This window comes from Bicyclus anynana, chromosome 5 (genome assembly GCF_947172395.1).
Source record: "Bicyclus anynana chromosome 5, ilBicAnyn1.1, whole genome shotgun sequence".
NCBI lineage: Eukaryota > Metazoa > Arthropoda > Insecta > Lepidoptera > Nymphalidae > Bicyclus > Bicyclus anynana.
The window spans coordinates 17687477-17705723 of NC_069087.1; the positions used below are offsets into that span (position 1 = coordinate 17687477).

Consider the following 18247-nt stretch of genomic DNA (forward strand, 5'->3'; position numbering starts at 1 on the left):
AAAGAAGGATCAAAGAAGAGATGGTTGGATTGTGTGAAAGAGGACATGTGTGTAAAAGGAGTGGATGATGAGTTGACGTTGAAAAGATTGACATATTTTTCCGACCCCACTTAAGTGGAATAAGGGTAAGGAGATGATGATGATGATGATGAAGATCTCAGCATACTCATTATCAAAACCATCATATAACTAGTGGACCCGGTCAAGCTTCGCTTTGACTTATGTGCACTTCTTCCCTATCCCTACTCTACACTACTCTACCCCTACCATACCCTACCCCTTGACTCTTAAACGTTTGTATGGGAAATAGAAAAGGGTTGTTTCTATGGTTTTCCCGGCAATTATTCTAATTTTTCTCACCTTTTAAACCTTCCCTATACCTCCACGAACATTTGAAGACCAAGATAAGATAAATCCGTTCAGCCGTTCTCGAGTTTTAGCGAGACTAACGAACAGCAATTCATTTTTATATATATAGATAGGCATTAAAATGTTTTTGGTATAAAGTAGATTAATGTATATTACACGTATAATATCATAAGCTATAGGTTTATTTGTATCACTTCGCTGTTTGACCGTACGTCCGCAGTGTCAAGGACCTTTCACCGGAAACGGCTTGAGCTACCTAATTATTGAGTTGTACCTGTGCTTTAATGCATGCTAAGGTTAATGGCCTATTGTAAGATATTTGTCGTGGTGGAAATTTGACGCCGTATGTGCTATTTCTTATTCTAACGGTTATTATTAGAAGGTAATCATTTTTATATATATAAATTGTGTGTACATGTACGTATGTGTATCAGTCAATGAATATTCCTGATGACTCATCAGGAATATTCATTGACTGATTATTTACTTTTTTTGTTTTTTTTTTTCATTTTATTTATAGGTCATAACTAAAATTAAAAAAATTAAAAAGTAAATAAATACCTACCTATATGAGTAGACTTATATGTGGCGGAAAATTTTAAATAACAGAGCTTTAGTTTGAACGGACGGACTGACGGAATGCGGAACCATAGTAAAAGGGCCCCGTTTTACCCTTTGGATATGGAACCCTACAAAACCATTAGATTTTTTTCCAAATTAAGCTAAATATCACCATCAACAAACCCATATTCGGCGCACTGTTGACCACGAGTCTCCTCTTAGAATGACAGGGTCAGGCTAATAAAAGAAAAGAATAGAATTAAGAATATTCTCAGGTATGCAGGTTTCCTCACGATGTTATTCTTTAATTGACGTTATATTTAATTTCTTAAAATGCACATAACAGTTGGAAGTGCATGCCCCGGGCCGGATTCGAATCTACGCCTTCGAATCGAGAGAAGCGAAGCGAAAGCGACTCTCGAAAGCTAAATATACCTAACATTTAAATCGTGTTAAAAAAAAATAGTTTGTTTTTACAATTTGTTTTCGACTATAATAAATCCCATGTAAAAGATTTATACTGAAATAAAATGCAGGAAATAAGCCATACGTGGCTAGCGGTGTAACGTGCGTACAAACATCCATTGTGTTGCGCTTTACGATCGGGCGCGGAATGCAAACAGGAATCGAACTCCAGTACCGCGATAACGCGGGACAATCACCCGATACACATCGAGTTCCTCGTTACATTTTTTATCTAATAACATTTTATTGTTTTTGTAAAATGCCTAGATTTTATCATAATTAAGTGCCTCTTTATTAGTAAGTAGTGTGCTTAGATATAGATAATGCTTATTGTTTGGTAAAGGAATAGCGATTTTACTTTTAGCTGCTATACAATAGTGGATTGTTAAATACAATAATAATATAATAATAATAATAATAAATATACTTAAACAATACACATCACTATCTAGCCCCAAAGTAAGCATACAGAGCAGCTTGTGTTATGGGTACTAAGATAGTTTATATTATAATATTCATATACATATATATACTACATATAAATACTTATATAATGTATAAATACACACAGACACTGGAAAAAACCCATGTTCATCACGCGAATATTTTCCAGTTGTGGGAATCGAACCCACGGCCGTGGATGCAGAAAGCAGGGTCACTACCCACTGCGCCACGCGGCCGTCTTACAAAGAATATATAGCACTTATGCTGTAAAATGAGCTGTGATAGCCCAGTGGATATGACCTCTGCCTCCAATTCCGGGGCATGCACCTTCAACTTTGCAGTTGTGTGCATTTTAGGAAATTAAATATCACGTGTCTCAAATGGTGAAGGAAAACATCGTTAGAAAACCTGCATACCAGAGAATTTTCTCAATTGCGTGTGTGAAGTCTGCCAATCCGCATTGGGCCAGCGAGGTGGACTATTGGCCTTACCCCTCTCATTCTGAGAGGAGACTCGGGCTCAGCAGTGAGCTGAATATGTGTTGATAATGATGATGATGCTGTTAAATACTATACAGGGTGCTCAAGAGTATTTCCCATAACATCAAGGTGTTAAACCAACAAATAAAAACTTTTAATGTAAATGTTAAAATAATTCAAATAATTCCGACTATCCATGTAACAAACGCCTTTATCTATCCTAGCATTTTAATATACGTTAAACTTGGCTACGTCATAATTATAAGGATGCGTATATGGGATTCATTTTAAAATCTATTTACAAAAAAGATATTATTTACCTCCGAAAATATTAATTTTAGAACACATTTTCCTTGAACATTTTCAATTAGATTTTGCTAAAAAATATAACCCCAGAGTTATGGGAAATACTCCCGAGGAAGATATAACATCCTACGTTTCACTACTCAACAGTAGCTCTTTTTAAAAAATTATATGCTTTGATATATTATATTTAAAAAGCATAAAATAGCAATCTAGCTAAAAATATCAATTCAGAAATTAGTTTTTCTGAAAAAAGGTATTCAATGATAAATTATTTAGCTTGATTTTTCGATTCATTTCGTCATCTTACGACTTTCCACGTGTTCCGGCATGCAAGTAAGCTAATTAATTGTTTTCATCATTTTGTGTGTTCTAGCTGATGCTCTAGAGTCTATAGAACTTACCTCGGCAATACTGTTAATCAATTAACTATAAATAAACCAAGCGCGACGGGTCGGACTGGTCTACACCAGTGGACGGACGGACGGACATCTGTCCTCAGTTCTCATAGCGTCGCATGCAAAAACGTTGCATTAAAACATTCCGTGCATGCTATGCAGTGTTTTTGCATGCCACCTTTGGTATTGCACCTTTTTGTTAACCGAAGGTATACTTTAATTAAATATTTGCGAATTAATTATGTTTGTTGTATGTGTAAAGAAACAATATCGCACAGTTTAATCGATGATTGATTGAATTTAAAACTTGTTCTTATTAGTTTTATATTGTTGAGCCAGGGCCGGACTGAATACATACATGTCTACAGGATAATGGATTTATTTTTCATTACATTTTTTTTTAATAAAAAAAAACAATTTGCAGTTGTCTAAATTTTGTCATGATCTTTCGACATATAAAAATTATAATTTAAAAAAGAACAATGATTGCAGTGGTCTAAATTTTGTCATGATCTTACGACGCTCTTTATTAAAAAAATGCTACTTAAAATCAAATATGAAAAATAGATCCATTCTCCTATACAATTAGTCAGATAGATATGAAAATTGATAATTTTCATATACATAATTTTGTTTTATAATGCTTTTTGTCCATGACCAATATTTCCCTCCAACTTTGCAGAGAGTCTTCGCGATTTAACCCAAAACAACTGTTCGATTTTTTTAACAGTTGAGTTATTGAAACTAAAGTTTGATTATGGAATACTACTTTCCACCAACTAATTTTATCACCATCACCTTGCTTGTCACCACGCAATATGATCGTGTTGTTTTGCAATTCGTCATAATATTGGTTATAAGTCGAAGTGATTATGGTCATCAATAACCATTGTTGATCAAATATAAAGAAAACAATGAACCTCAGACGACAACAAGGCGACAGCGTTATTTTTGTTGACGGGGAGGTAATATCTCCTGGAACATTAATTAGGGTACCCAAGGACACCCTGGATAAAGGGGTGTGAGTGCTATATGGTATTTCTTCTAATTGTTAGGCAGGATTCGGTTTAATGCCTGGCATGACACGTTTTCAGCCCAGGACAGTCATGACATCCCAGTCCGCTCGGGGCACTCCACCGTATATTAACATCATGGGTTGACGCCACGCCAGCCCTGAAAGGGGCTGCAATAACATGACCAGAGGAGCAAGATCCCCAGGGCCAGGTGCGTAGCTACCGTCGCATCAACCGTATCAATGATACGCCCCCAGGACTTTAAGGGCCCCTTATTTGTGAGAGCAAAAATTTGTAAAATGTAATCCACAATCTCTCTGAATCATGTGCTTCCCGAAAAAAAAACAATTATAAAAAAACTACCTATAGGTATCACTTCAGAAATGACATAATTATGTAAAAAAAAGAAATCTCTTTTTTTCCTGGGTGATTTAACATATGTAGGATGTTTTCAATTTTTGGCGCACTTGAAAAACAAAACTTGAAAACATCCTACATAGGTTAAATCACTTCCATATTTATTTTAAGCATATTTGTGTATTTTTTGAGAAATTTGGTTCTTTTGGGCCCTCAACTAATTTTGATACAGCTAGACCATCCGGTAGGAGATGACCCACAATGATTAAGTCAGAAAACAAAACATTATATGGATTTTGATTAAAGAAAAATGCCTTCCTCCGGATGAGGGCGTATGTGATCACCAAAGTGCCTTTTTTGACAACTTTACTCTAGTAACTGAATAACGAATAATAAACTTTATTTATAAGGTGGTAAAGACAAAGTGACAGGTCAACATTTTTACTCAAAAAGCTACATGGGCAGTTGGCTGAAGGAAAATGACGTTTATTTGCATGGCATTAAGGAGTTTAGGGTGGAAGGCTTTAGTTGGTTTCGAACAACATCCTGTGGTAAGCGCGTGCGCGGATGCGGTGGTCGTAATAAAACCATCGATGGGAAGTAGCTTCGTAGAAAGTTTTTGATTTTGTTACTACTGTTCGAACTCTTAGTATAAAAAAATTTAATATTTAGATGCAAAAATTAATAAATGTACCTATATCTATACTTCTATACTAATATTTTAAAAAGGAAAGGTTTTTTTTGTATGTAACAAATAAACTCAGAACTACTGAATCAATTTAAAAAAATCATTCACCAATATAAAGCTACGTTACCAGGGATTAACTATATTTTATACCTTTATTCCCACGGGAATGGGAACAACGCGTTTGAAAGCGTGAGGTATTGCTAGTATCTATAGTCGGCCTATAACTGGAAGTCCAAAAAAGAACGGTTTGGTAGAATCCTACACCAGTACGGTAGAACATGACTGATAAAAAGAAGATATACGTAGTAAACGAGATCTTTAGTTTCCCTTTTGCTTTTAGAAGTAAATCATGATAGAGTAATGCCAAATTGCATCTATACATAAGCTGCTGTCCATAACAGCATAAGAATACTGTACTGCAAGTAATAACTTGCCTTACTAAAGAAGTCACAAACATAATTTCGATTTCAAGAATCTTGGGTTTTCCATTTTTATAGACGTCAATTCGGAAATCGTCAGAGCTTGGTCTCATAATATCTATCAATGTCATGTATATTGTCCCTGAAAACGGTCGAAAAAAAGGTTATCTCAAGCAAGCGGCAAAAATAATGTATTCCTATCCATAAATGCACCGATACTCGTTCGGAATGTTTGGAATAACACCAGTTGCTCCAACATTGTTAAAATAAAGGGTTCCCACCTGTAAACGAAGAGAACTTGTATAATTAGTGCTCAAACCATTGTTTGAGTGTTTGTCACCGCCACAGAACACTCGCGATCGCCGCCCGGCCTCCACGCGTACATCGATCAGACCCTCTGATACGCAGAGTGACTCGATACGATTACAGAAATAATATTCATAATATTACACGCAAAATATTGTAATATTACAACAATAATATTCAAATTAAATAGAATTTGAATATTCTGCTCACTGCATTCTTTTTCTAATTACAATCGAACACGATTATTCTTAATTTAAATTGTTGCACTTGTTCTTAATTTAAATTTAATGTAAATAACCTCTTGATTCTAATTGGAACTTTTTTGTGACTTTATGATTTCTGAATTTGAATTTGGAAGCAATTAGTGATTCTTGTGAATATTTTAAAATTATTGAACGAACTTTTTAATTTCGAATTTGGAACTTTATTGTTTTTGAACTTTGTAATTAATTTAGGAACATTGTTGTGATTGTTTTTTGTTTAATTGCAACTGTTTGGTGAAGAATTGTAGTGTTTTAGTGTGGAAGAGATTCGAGTAAACTGAGATGACCCCGATGGGCCTTCTGTTTAAAGTGAACAGGTGAGTTAGAGAGCGCCTGTGATATGTGGAGTGTTTGCGTTTTATGTTTGTTACGAGTATATTGTAGCTTGCGTTGGGGCTGGGTTGATGATATCGTTTATTTTGTGCTTTTTTATAGAGGATAAATAAGCTATATCTATTACAAATTTCAGACAAATTGGTACAATAGTTGCGGCGTGAATAATAACAAACAAACACACACACAAACTTTACCTGTAATATTAATGTATGACAAGCTCTTATAATAAATACCTCTTATAATAAATTTAAATTCCTTTTAATAGGAGATCGGTGAAGACAAGTTAGAAATTTTTTTCATTTAATTTTTTTTTAACGAATAAAATATTTTTATTTATTTATTTAATTTATTATTTAGAACTTTAATTTCAATTTCAATTTGAAATATTTGCGGAATACTTTTTCAATGAGTGTAACTTATATAACAAGTTTGGTTTGGTTCTGGCTATATTGGAATCCGATCCCTTTAAAACAAATATAATACTCTTTTTTTATTCTTTACAAGTTTGCCCTTGACTACAATCTCACCTGATGGTAAGTGATGATGCAATCTAAGATGGAAGCGGGCTAACTTGTTAGGAGGAGGATGAAAATCCACACCCGTTTCGGTTTCTACTCGACATCATGTCGGAACGCTAAATCGCTTGGCGGTGCGTCTTTGTCGGTAGGGTGGTAACTAGCCAAGGCCGAGCCTCCAACCAGCCAGACCTGGACCAATTAAGAAAATCTCAATCGGTCCAGCCGGTGAACCCAGGACCTCCGTCTTGTAAATCCACCGCGCATACCACTGCGCCACGGAGGCCGTCAAAACTCACAGACGAACGACTACGTCCGCGTGAAGTGCAAGTTTTTCACAAATCCCGTGGGAACCATGGACTTTTCCAAGATAAAAAAGTAGCATGTATGTATGTAGGTATGTATTTGCAGCTCTAGGGTCCAATTAATCTTTATATCAAAATGGTTTCAATGGTAAAGTTAACAGAAAGACAGACAGACTTACTTTCGCAAAATTAGCTTCTCTTCGTAAAATTAGGAATGTCCTATGTCCTAATCCTAATGTCCTATCGATTTATTATCTAAGAAATTTTAACATTACAGTCACCTTATGACGCTCATAATACGTACCTACTATTATCGCAGAACGCACTGTCACCCGCACCATGCTATACGAAACGAACTGTAGAGCTTATTAACTACTTTAACCCCATGCAAGGAATGTATTTTATCCAGACATCCTGTATATTTTCTCTCTATTATTTTCTTCATATCTTCTACATAGATTCACCGTCATTTCCTGTTGGAAGTAGGTACATAGGCGATGATATTCAATCACAATAATTAAAAGCAAATGACATGTTTACATCTCAACGGTATCAGCATGAGAGCGCGGGTCGACGCGGAAGCGCGACTGGTTTGCGCGGAAGATCCTATTACGCGGGCTAACGGTCTGCTGATACGGGCAGAGTCGGGTTACAGCGCTTGTACGAGATGAGACGTGGATGTATGCTAATTGTTCCTTTTATTACTATACTAGCTTTGCTTCGCCCGCGTTGAACTTTCCTGTAAAAGCGGAATTAAGATGCATTGTCTTGTTATTCGTCGTCATCAACCCATATTCGGCTCACTGCTGAGCCCATGTCTCCTCTCAGAATGAGAGGGGTTAGGCCAATAGTCCACCACGCTGGCCCAATGCGGATTGGCCGACTTCACACACGCAGAGAATTAAGATAATTCTTTGGTATGCAGGTTTCCTCACGATGTTTTCCTTCACCGATTGAGACACGTGGTATTTAATTTCTTAAAATGCACACAACTGAAAAGTTGGAGGTGCATGGCCCGGACCGGCTTCGAACCCACACCTTCCGGAATCGGAGGCAGAGGTCATATCCACTGAGCTATCACGGCTTATTGTTGTTATTCATCTCATTGATATTAAGCAACGATTTTCGTGAAAATCTCCCGGGTGGCTTGGCTTCTTTGAAGTGATAACTTCTTAGGGGAGGATAACTTCTTAGGGGAGGATAACGCGTTACGGCGCTACTTTGTCTAACTTCCTTTTCTCTTACGCATACAGAAGCAGGTTTAAGTTACTTCTGTCGAGCGTCCAGAGACATATTTTTTGAATTTACAACAGATATAGTTCAACCAATTTATATAAATCTATCGGACGCCCGCGACTTCGCCCGCGTTATACTTAATGTAAACTTTCAACTACCTCTACCCTACCCCTACCTTACCCTACCCCTACCCTACCCCTACCCTACCCCTACCCTACCCCTACCCTACCCCTACCCTACCCCTACCCTACCCCTACCCTACCCCTACCCTACCCCTACCCTACCCCTACCCTACCCCTACCCTACCCCTACCCTACCCCTACCCTACCCCTACCCTACCCCTACCCTACCCCTACCCTACCCCTACCCTACCCCTACCCTACCCCTACCCTACCCCTACCCTACCCCTACCCTACCCCTACCCTACCCCTACCCTACCCCTACCCTACCCCTACCCTACCTCACCCCTACCCTACCCCTACCCTACCCCTACCCTATCTATAAATGGTGATGAGGGATGGTAATGAGGGTGTGGGTTCGAATCCGGTACGGGGCATGCACCTCCAACTTTTCAGTTGTGTGCATTTTAAGAAATTAAATATCACGTGTCTCAATCGGTGAAGGAAAACATCGTGAGGAAACCTGCATACCAGAGAATTTCTTAATTTTCTGCGTATGTGAAGTCTGCCAATCCGCATTGGGCCAGCGTGGTGGACTATTGGCCTATTCCTTCACCGGCATTTCCATTAGGCTACAAGTCACTTATACAATACATACTCTCATATAATCGTAGCTGGAAATGTGTATAGTTTTCTAGCAAATATCAATTTCTATCGTCAAGATAGCTAGCATTCCAATTAGCTGGAGCCACACATGCAAGTGTGTCAATGAGATGCGCCGAGCGGTGCGCGGGTACAATCGTTTGCGACACGATCCGCGTTACGTAAACTTTGCTAAACCGGGATAGCTACTGACCGTTTACGGTCGGTGCTGTCATATTTGCATTCTAATTTCAATTTCTTTTATTAGCACGCTTTTTCGTCGTCGTCGTTATCAACCCATATTCGGCTCACTGCTAAGCTCGAGTATCCTCATAGAATGAGAGGGGTTAGGCCAATAGTCCACCACGCTGGCCCAATGCGGATTGGCAGACTTCACACATGCAGAGAATTAAGAAAATTCTCTGGTGTACAGGTTTCCTCACGATGTTTTCCTTCACCGTTTGAGACACGTTATATTTAATTTCAGAGACAATAGACAGAGAAAATCGCAGCCGTCTGCTTATCTTAACTATCTCCACTACTACCTACTCTATTACCTCAAAACTACTATTTCCTAATAGTGTAAGAAGTTTACTTGTTTATTTTCTTCTGGCCTATGTTACGTTACGTTACGACACTGCATAGTGACAAGTTCTTTACAAAAGTCCGCCGAACTCGCCGCTATCTCGTTTCCAAACAAAACCATCGTATCAAGTGTACAATAGAGAGCCATGTATGCAATGTGTTCCATCTCAGGTGCTATCAGATAGCTTTGACGTAACGCGAGCCGCCTGTTGACTGTTGACTGTTACTGTTGACTCAACAGTTTTGGGGACACCGCAAAGCTTCTTATACGTTGACAGTGGTGAATGTTCTTTAATGCCTATTTGATACACGGTCTAATGTACTATTTTATAACTGAACTATCTTACGACCGCGACTTCATTCGCGTGACATTTAGTTTTTGACAAATCCTTCAGGAACTATGGGTTTTTAAGGGATGAAAAGCCTATGTGTTAATCCAGAGTAAACTCTATTTTCATTCCAAATTTAAGCCAAATCGCTTCTGTACATAAGTTAGGTTACTTTGTAAAATTGTACCTTTTTTGACGACCCCTGGCTCTGTAGTGCTGCGGTCCACTAACAGAGTGTGTAATTAATTCCTGGATAGTGTTTATGTTTACATACGTAATCCCTTTTCATGTTACTTCAAGTCATTACCCTAACTTTACTTTTAATATGTAAATGTTAATAATTAAAATAATTGTTAAATGTTTTGGCTGGTAGGAGGCTTCGGCCGTGGTTACCACCCTATCGGCAAAGCAAATTAGCGTTCCGGTACGATGTCGTGTAGAAACCGAAAGGGGTGTGGATTTTCATCCTCCTACTAACAAGTTAGCCCGCTTCCATCTTAGACTGCATCATCACTTACCATCAGGTGAGATTGTAGTCAAGGGCTAACTTGTAAAGAATAAAAAATAATTCCTGGATAGTGTTTTTGTTTACATACGTAATCCCTTTTCATGTTACTTCAAGTCATTACCCTAACTTTTAATATGTAAATGTTTTCCGTTGCAATTTAATATATATATATATATAATAATATAGTTACTAGGCAGTTACTTAACCCAATAAAATGTGTAAAAGCGGCTGAACGCGGCGGTGGTTGCGGTTTCCCATAGGTTTCGGTTACAACTGGTTGCTTTGTTTTGAACTAGATACGGGCTTGCATGTTGTAACACTGATCACTGATGGTGGGTTGTAGATCCTATCAGAAGATACGAGTAGAAAGGCTATATTATATTATGGGGTTTTCATTGGCATTTGACTGTATTTCGAAGCCTATATAGTTTAACAGCTAGGAGGCTGGGCTCAACATGTAGAGGACCTTTTTAGGGTTCCGTAGTCAGCAAGGAAACCTTAAAGGTTTGCCATGCCCGTCTGTCGGTTTAGGTCAGAGACTATTACACTTATGATTTTTGCACCTTCTAGACAAGAGTGAATAGGTATTTTCTAGGCAAGCGCACTCCAACCTAGACCTCATCATTGCTTTCCACCAGGCATGATTGTAGTCAAGCGTAAGTCTATTATGAATAAAAAAAAAACTATTACTATTATTTGACTATGACTGTTACTAAGAAAGCTGTAATTAATTATGAGACCAAAACCTAAGTAGTAGAAGCATCCCAAAAGAAACACCTCACCAACTACTACATTGATGAAACAACAACATATCCAAGTTGATATGGAAAACATAATAAACAATATCGTGTGATAAACAAGAACTACCCGTAAGATAAATCGCAATCAATCTCAGACTAAATACATAAGGACTAGTATCGCACCCAAATTCACGAACAAAATTTTCTGCCATTTTCTAAGGAAAACTAGCTTAGAGTTCATACATATTTTATACTAAACTAGCAGTTTTTGTTCGTTTTTTACACCATATAACTACACAAAAAGGTATTTTTACGGAGGTTTTTAACCGACGGACACGATTGTAAACTACGAAACATCGATTCTTTAGAGACAGTGTTTATAATCGCATAAGATCGTTGATCATATACGTTGACAGAAAAATAATGTCTTGCGAGGCAGGTCTTTATCTAATTAGTCTGAGCAAGCAATTAGTTATGTATCGCATAGAATAATTAGAAAGTAAAGTAAAACTAATGAAGCGTTTAAATAACAGCGAGTAGAACAAGCCATAACGAGTGCTAACCCGCCACTTACGGACCACTTACAAGACCAATTTATAACTATCTTACACGAAGTTTTTCTGTAGGTGTTGGTAATTCGACAACAGCTAAAATTTATTAGCTAGATTGAATAACTACTCCAAAGCTAGCAATGTATAAAAAGTTAAAATTAAATGTTTAGCCTTCGGCTGCATAATTAATGTAATGATAACTTTTTTTAACAGAACATTTTAACATTATGGAAAGTAATAAGATCCTGGGGTCTTATTAAATTTTCTTCGTGCATAGGCTACTAAGTAACTTCTTCCTAAAATCAAAAAAAAAAATTTTATTTAAGAAACGCATGCGAATCTTTTTAGTTCTGAAAGTAAAGAATTCTGAGAAATAAAACAGCCGTGGCCTGCCTGCAGTGTTAAAATAATGACGATGAACTTCCTTATCAAATCAAATCAGATTTTCTAAATGCACACACACTTCATAACTTTTACTTAGTGCTGTTTAATTCTGATGTTTATTTTTTTTTTGATGCAAAAGGTAGTCAGTCACGTTTAGGAGTACCGAAACCGAGTACACGCTTTCTTTTCAAAGAAATTGCAAAGCATTTAATCGACGCCTCCCGTGACCAGAAGGCTGGCCTATATTTAGGCCAAAGAATTAGTATTGCCATACAACGTGGCAATACTGCCAGCCTTCTGGGCACTTTACCAATGATCGTCGATTCCGACGAATTCTACGGCGCCTGAGTCTTTAGATATAATTTAAATTTAGTATATTTCCTATTTAGTATTTTTCGAATTCGTCCCGTTTGGCGTCGAGACACTAGGCCCGTGGGGCAGGAGCGCTCAGACTCTCCACAAGGAGATCAGCAAACGCCTCAGAGAGGCAACAGGCGACCCTCGGGCGGGCAGCTTTCTCGCGCAAAGAATTTCAATCGCAATTCAGCGCGGGAATGCTACCTGCGTGATGGGCACCCTACCAAGGGCGGCAAATTTTGATAAATATTTCTAGGTATTAGTTTTAATTTTAATTTATTTTAATTTTGTAGTTGTAGTTATAATGATATTTCCCTATATTTTATTTTATAATAAGTTTAGCCTATTTAAGTATTATCTTCATTGATAAAATTAATTATTATATTTCCTTTTTAATTTTTATAATATGTAGTTATAGATAGGTACGTAGTTTTAATATTAATACATCCTCATATTCCTATTTTGCTGCACTCGAATAACTCCAAAAATCCCCTCGGCTGTTAGGGGTATATACAATAGGGGTATTTTAGTTTAGTAGTTACTTTCATTTTGAACTAGTGCAATAAAATCTGTGTTTCCAATTTTCTACAACATCTCCTTGTAGTCGTACATATCTCTCTGTCATTTGTAATTAGCAGGCAATGTGAGGAAAATTGCACACATCTCTGCATCTTCAGATGCAGCCGATTTCGCGTGACGGTCCCCGGCGATTTCCGGACGAGCGTTTTGCTTAATAATCGGTTTAAGTGGGCATAATGTACGCGATGGACCGTGCGATAAGATTTATTGATCTCGCTATGGATTTTGCATGTAGTTTTAATTCTATTAATATTAATTGAATGTGCATGCTCGCTTGTAAACTTACTATACATTTTACTTTTTTTTACGAGAATTGCGCTTTTTTAACATAGTAATTAAGAGAGTAAGTAAGAGATTTATTTCTATGCTAAATAAGAAATTACTTATTTACATACATAGCATAACGATTACATTATAAAAAATAAACAATAATTTGCACATACTGGGAATAAATTTTAATTGAAATTTAATTGGTTTGAAAGAATATTTCTTCAGACAAAACTTAACTTGAAAGTTCGTAATTAATTTCGTGAAGATCATAAAATTATCTGCAAACTTAACAATATTTATTTCTAAAAATCACCATTTCTGAAATTGCGCGATTCTGAACGGGAAGAAATAAATGTAACTTCTTCTGCCTACTATCATGCTGGACAAAAGCTGCAAGTGACACGAGCTTTTTTCAAAGAATGAACATTTTTGTTAGTATACCGAGTTAGTTAGTAGATGTAGTCATTACGACGGCATTAAATCACGCTATCACCACCACACTATCAGTTAAGATCGCAGCGAAGCGTGAACCGGTAAACAAATTAAAAAATGAACTTAGCATAAAATCGCAATTAATAACATCATCAGGCATCATAACACATTTCGTCAGGCGATGGCATTAAAATGAGCACTTTATGGCAGATATTCACGTAACGTTATTTAATTAATGTTGAATAACTTGTGCTATTCTATGTTAATGAAATGAAGGAAAAAACAAAAGTGCATTAAACCGATTATATGTCGGACCTTGCACTGCTTCATGCAAAACTAATATAGGAAGAACTGTAATAAGTCTTAATGATTGATTCGCAATTTGATGTCGTATTAAAATACTATGCGAATATTTCTCATGTGGGAATATATACCTGGTATATTCAAGTGTATTATAATATATCAGCTATGCACTGCATCCTGAGAACCTATTACCTAATGTTACACGAATGCTTTATTAAGAAGGACTGTAATAATTTCCAATAATTTTGGTCGCACATCATATACATAGAAACACTTAAATAAAATATGTAGCTAATGTATTTTCCACTTTTCTATTATCCTGACATGGAAGAAGTCTCACACAAACTACTTATATCATCTGACACGAGTAGTTTTTGTGCGATTTCTTCCTTAGTTAGTTTACCCAATATTTTTATCCTAATTCGGATATAATCAGTGAATATTCGTTGTATTTGTGACGCACTACCATCAAAAGTAAGAAAATATAGGGTTAGCCGTCCAAGACAGTTTCTATTCCAAGGAGAATTTATTGAAAATGGTTAGGCATGTAAAATCAACATACAGTTAGAGTTTAATTTTAGATTAATAATACATAATCCAATATTTCTGCATTACACGAATTTCGTTTTCAAAACATCCTATAATATTAGTTCAGTAATTAAGGTCGTCTTCTAGACATTATTAAAATCTGTTAATTGAAAAATTAACAAGCTTCAGATAATTTGAAGCACGATTCAGTTCGCTCTAGGCATTGCACGTAGTCATGGCATCCCAGTGTTCGCAATTAAATTAATGAATAAATATTTAAGATACGTCATTAGTCAGTATCCATAATTGCCTTGTTCCGCTCCACGGGCGCGTTAATTGATTTCTGAAAACTGGTATATTCCATGTGATGTTCTTAAATATCCACACAAATATGTAAGCTCCATAAGAAATATGTAAGCTGCAACATCTGCTGTTGTTGATGTATCTTAAAAATAACCAAGGTCATAAAATGGCACCTTGCGCTACACCGCTATTTTTTTAAGGAAGGAAGGAAGGAACTTTTAGGAATGAGATTTTTTAGTCTAATGTAATAAGATGTAAAACGGACTTTTTTGTGATTATATTGTAGAGTCATCATTAACTGATTTTTATGAAAAATTTGTTAGTTAACAAAATGTCTGATGTATCTCTTTGATTCATGTTATGTTTTTGTTTCAGCGAGGGATTGTTCACAAGTCCAGTGAATGCTACGCCAGTCGACTACGCCAAGGTATGTTTATGTTATTTACTTACTTGTTGTAAGTAAATACGTACACAATAAATATATGACAGGAATATATACTTACAGGAAACTTAAATTAAATAAACCATAACACTCTTGTTCTTTTATGAGTTCAGAGTCGTTAATAAGATTTTTTTTAATTAAAAATAAAGCTGGTAGATCTTAAGATCAATGTTACCCTACCGACCTCTGTGTTTTTATAACGTATTCACGTTGGGTGGTCGCAAGACCACAAAGCGGTTCGACCAGTTGTCGCTAGATGGCGTTGTTACAAGTTCTCGGTAAATGGGCAGACGCTGCGGTCAAGAGACGATTCCGATCTACTTTTACGATCTCTTAACGAGCCCTAAATGCCTTTGATAAACAAAGAGTTAAGTTTCTTGTTATTTTGTATCAGAGGAATGTTTACTTTACTTTACATTAAGTAAAGTTGTTCAGTAGGAAAATATTGTTGTGGACCATGTTTTGTTCTTTTAATATTCCAATTTATTCGTGGAACTCGTTGAGTTTTGTTGTTATTTTTCAAAATTCGTTTTTCCATAGGTCCGATTTAAATGAAAAGGCATTAATATTTTTATCTTTATTAGTCGAAATTTAACTAAAATATTTCCATTTGTTCATTAAAGATACATTGCCTACATTTAGAATCTGCTAAGTGTCACTATTATACTTAGTACTAGTAGGTACCTTTGGTACATACATAGGTAGGTAACTACAATGTCTGTTTCAAAAATGTTTAGTGTAGATTTGATTTCCTTGCGATTTTATTATTCGTGTCGAAATACCTTTTGTAATGTGAACTATAATTCTCTATTCAGACTTTTAGATTGTAAATACGTAAGTAATTGAATTCGAGATTGCTTCGTGTGAACATAAGGCGCGTGCAAGGAATCTATCGTCTTGAATTACGAATTGTGCGAAACTCGGCGGAATTGTGATTTGATGAACGCGATCGATCAATGCAGGTCATCGGTTTTCCTAGAAATTCTGTAGTATGTAAGTTTTTTCTAGAATTAAATTAGTGTTTTAAATTGTTGGTATCATCATTATCAGCCACTACAAGGCCAAGCTTTTTTGTTGGAGAGGGGATATGGAGCTTAGACCCACCAAGACTCCAATACGGTTTGGTGGGCAAAAATATTGGTATACAAATTGTAAGTTATAATATAACTACGCGATTCAGTAAATTGCGATAAAAGAGGAACTGAGGAATCTGAGTGAAAAGTAGCACTTAAAAAATATGAAAAAATCATGCAAAAACTTTTTTGGTCGGAATTTTCTTTTTTTTTTGTATTAGGAAACGGTTTGTTAATGGAAGCCGAGAGTTTGTTTGTCAAGGTGATTTATAACAGACACGAGAGTTTTAAAGCCATGTTATGTTCCTACTTTATCTTATTTTAAAATAAAATTATTAAGTATTAAAAATCACTACAAATACGTAAATAACAACAAAATAAGTTAAATATACCGTTCAGTTTTTCAGTCGCGCGTATGTGTGCAAATAATATAAAGCTACTATGTGCGACACAATAAATAAATTGTAAAACTTCTTTATAAAACTAAAAGAAATGAAATAAATAAAAATAATAATAATGCACTGTAGAAACTATTGTTAAAACAGATGCCATCGATAACGATTTTTCACATCAAATCGATTGAATCGCAATCGCCTTGTTGCTCGGTTTATGTGAAAACTTTCTCGCGTCCATGGGAATTGGTTACTGGATAATAGGTGTAAGCACGAAACGTTTTATAAGCTTTACTGTTACTTATGTTTTTATATCCACGACTTGGCTTGATTGATTTTTATGACCTCAAACGTCTTTCATAGTTCAACTTTTATTGTCAAACGGTGCTATATTACCAACAAAATCAATAAAATCCGTTAATATTAACAGATGAATATAAAACACTCATGTGTAACATTAATAACCCTAACTATTATTTCTGAAAACATAGTTTTAGTATTAACTGTTTTAGGAAGATACATAGAGATGTGTGCAATAAGTCGAATTAATAAAATCTAAATATCATTTTTCCTAGCGATAATTTTGGCATAGTTGGCAATGCTTTAGGGCTGAGAGATCCTTATTTGATTATGATGATGATGATGATATGATTAAGCGAATTCTAATTATGAATTGTGCTTAATCAGAGTCTATACATTTAATACCAATAGAATTCCAAGGCGTAATAAACAATGTTTTTCTCACAAAATCGTGACTAACAGAAAATGCAGACAACAAGCGTTAAACATGGAAATGATTCACATTTTTTCAAAGGTCATTAGAAAAAATGCAACACCGCCTCTGTTAATTCTTATGCCAACATACTTAGGCTCAGTTTGGTCCTTCGAGCCGGATACATGAATCAAAGGAACTGATTCGCAACGGTGGCCATAAAACGGAATTTGCACGCTTTTTGTATATATTCATTCGTAGGCTTTTTGCTAAGACTGTGTGGTAATTATTAGTCGTAATGATGTAACAAATTATGGTAACTGAAAAACGTGTATAGGTTTTAGTAGACATTTTTATTTATTAAAAAAGATATCTATACCTTTAATTGTAGCCAATATTCCTCTTCAATTCTAAATAGACAGAAATAACATGTCGTAGGAGTTCGACAATAATCCGATAGGCGCAGATTGCATTGCATCCCATAACCGTGGCGCTATTTGGTTAAATGACTCGTATTGCCGGGCAATTCTGTCGCGGTATA

At 36.0% G+C, this 18247-nt stretch overlaps 1 protein-coding gene across 2 annotated transcripts in view; it reads left to right on the top strand.

Moving 5' to 3' along the window:
- Nucleotides 1–18247, top strand: part of LOC112051077 (TNF receptor-associated factor 4) — a 115979-nt gene that overhangs the window by 20875 nt on the left and 76857 nt on the right. The window contains exons 1-2 of one of the 2 annotated variants that reach the window (XM_024089571.2): nt 5839–6382; nt 15463–15514. In XM_024089571.2, coding sequence (XP_023945339.1) covers nt 6348–6382; nt 15463–15514 — 87 coding nt within the window. In that variant the 5' untranslated portion in view covers nt 5839–6347. Of the gene's footprint in view, nt 1–5838; nt 6383–15462; nt 15515–18247 lie in introns of those variants that run through there. The other variant, XM_024089564.2, reaches the window with a different exon arrangement.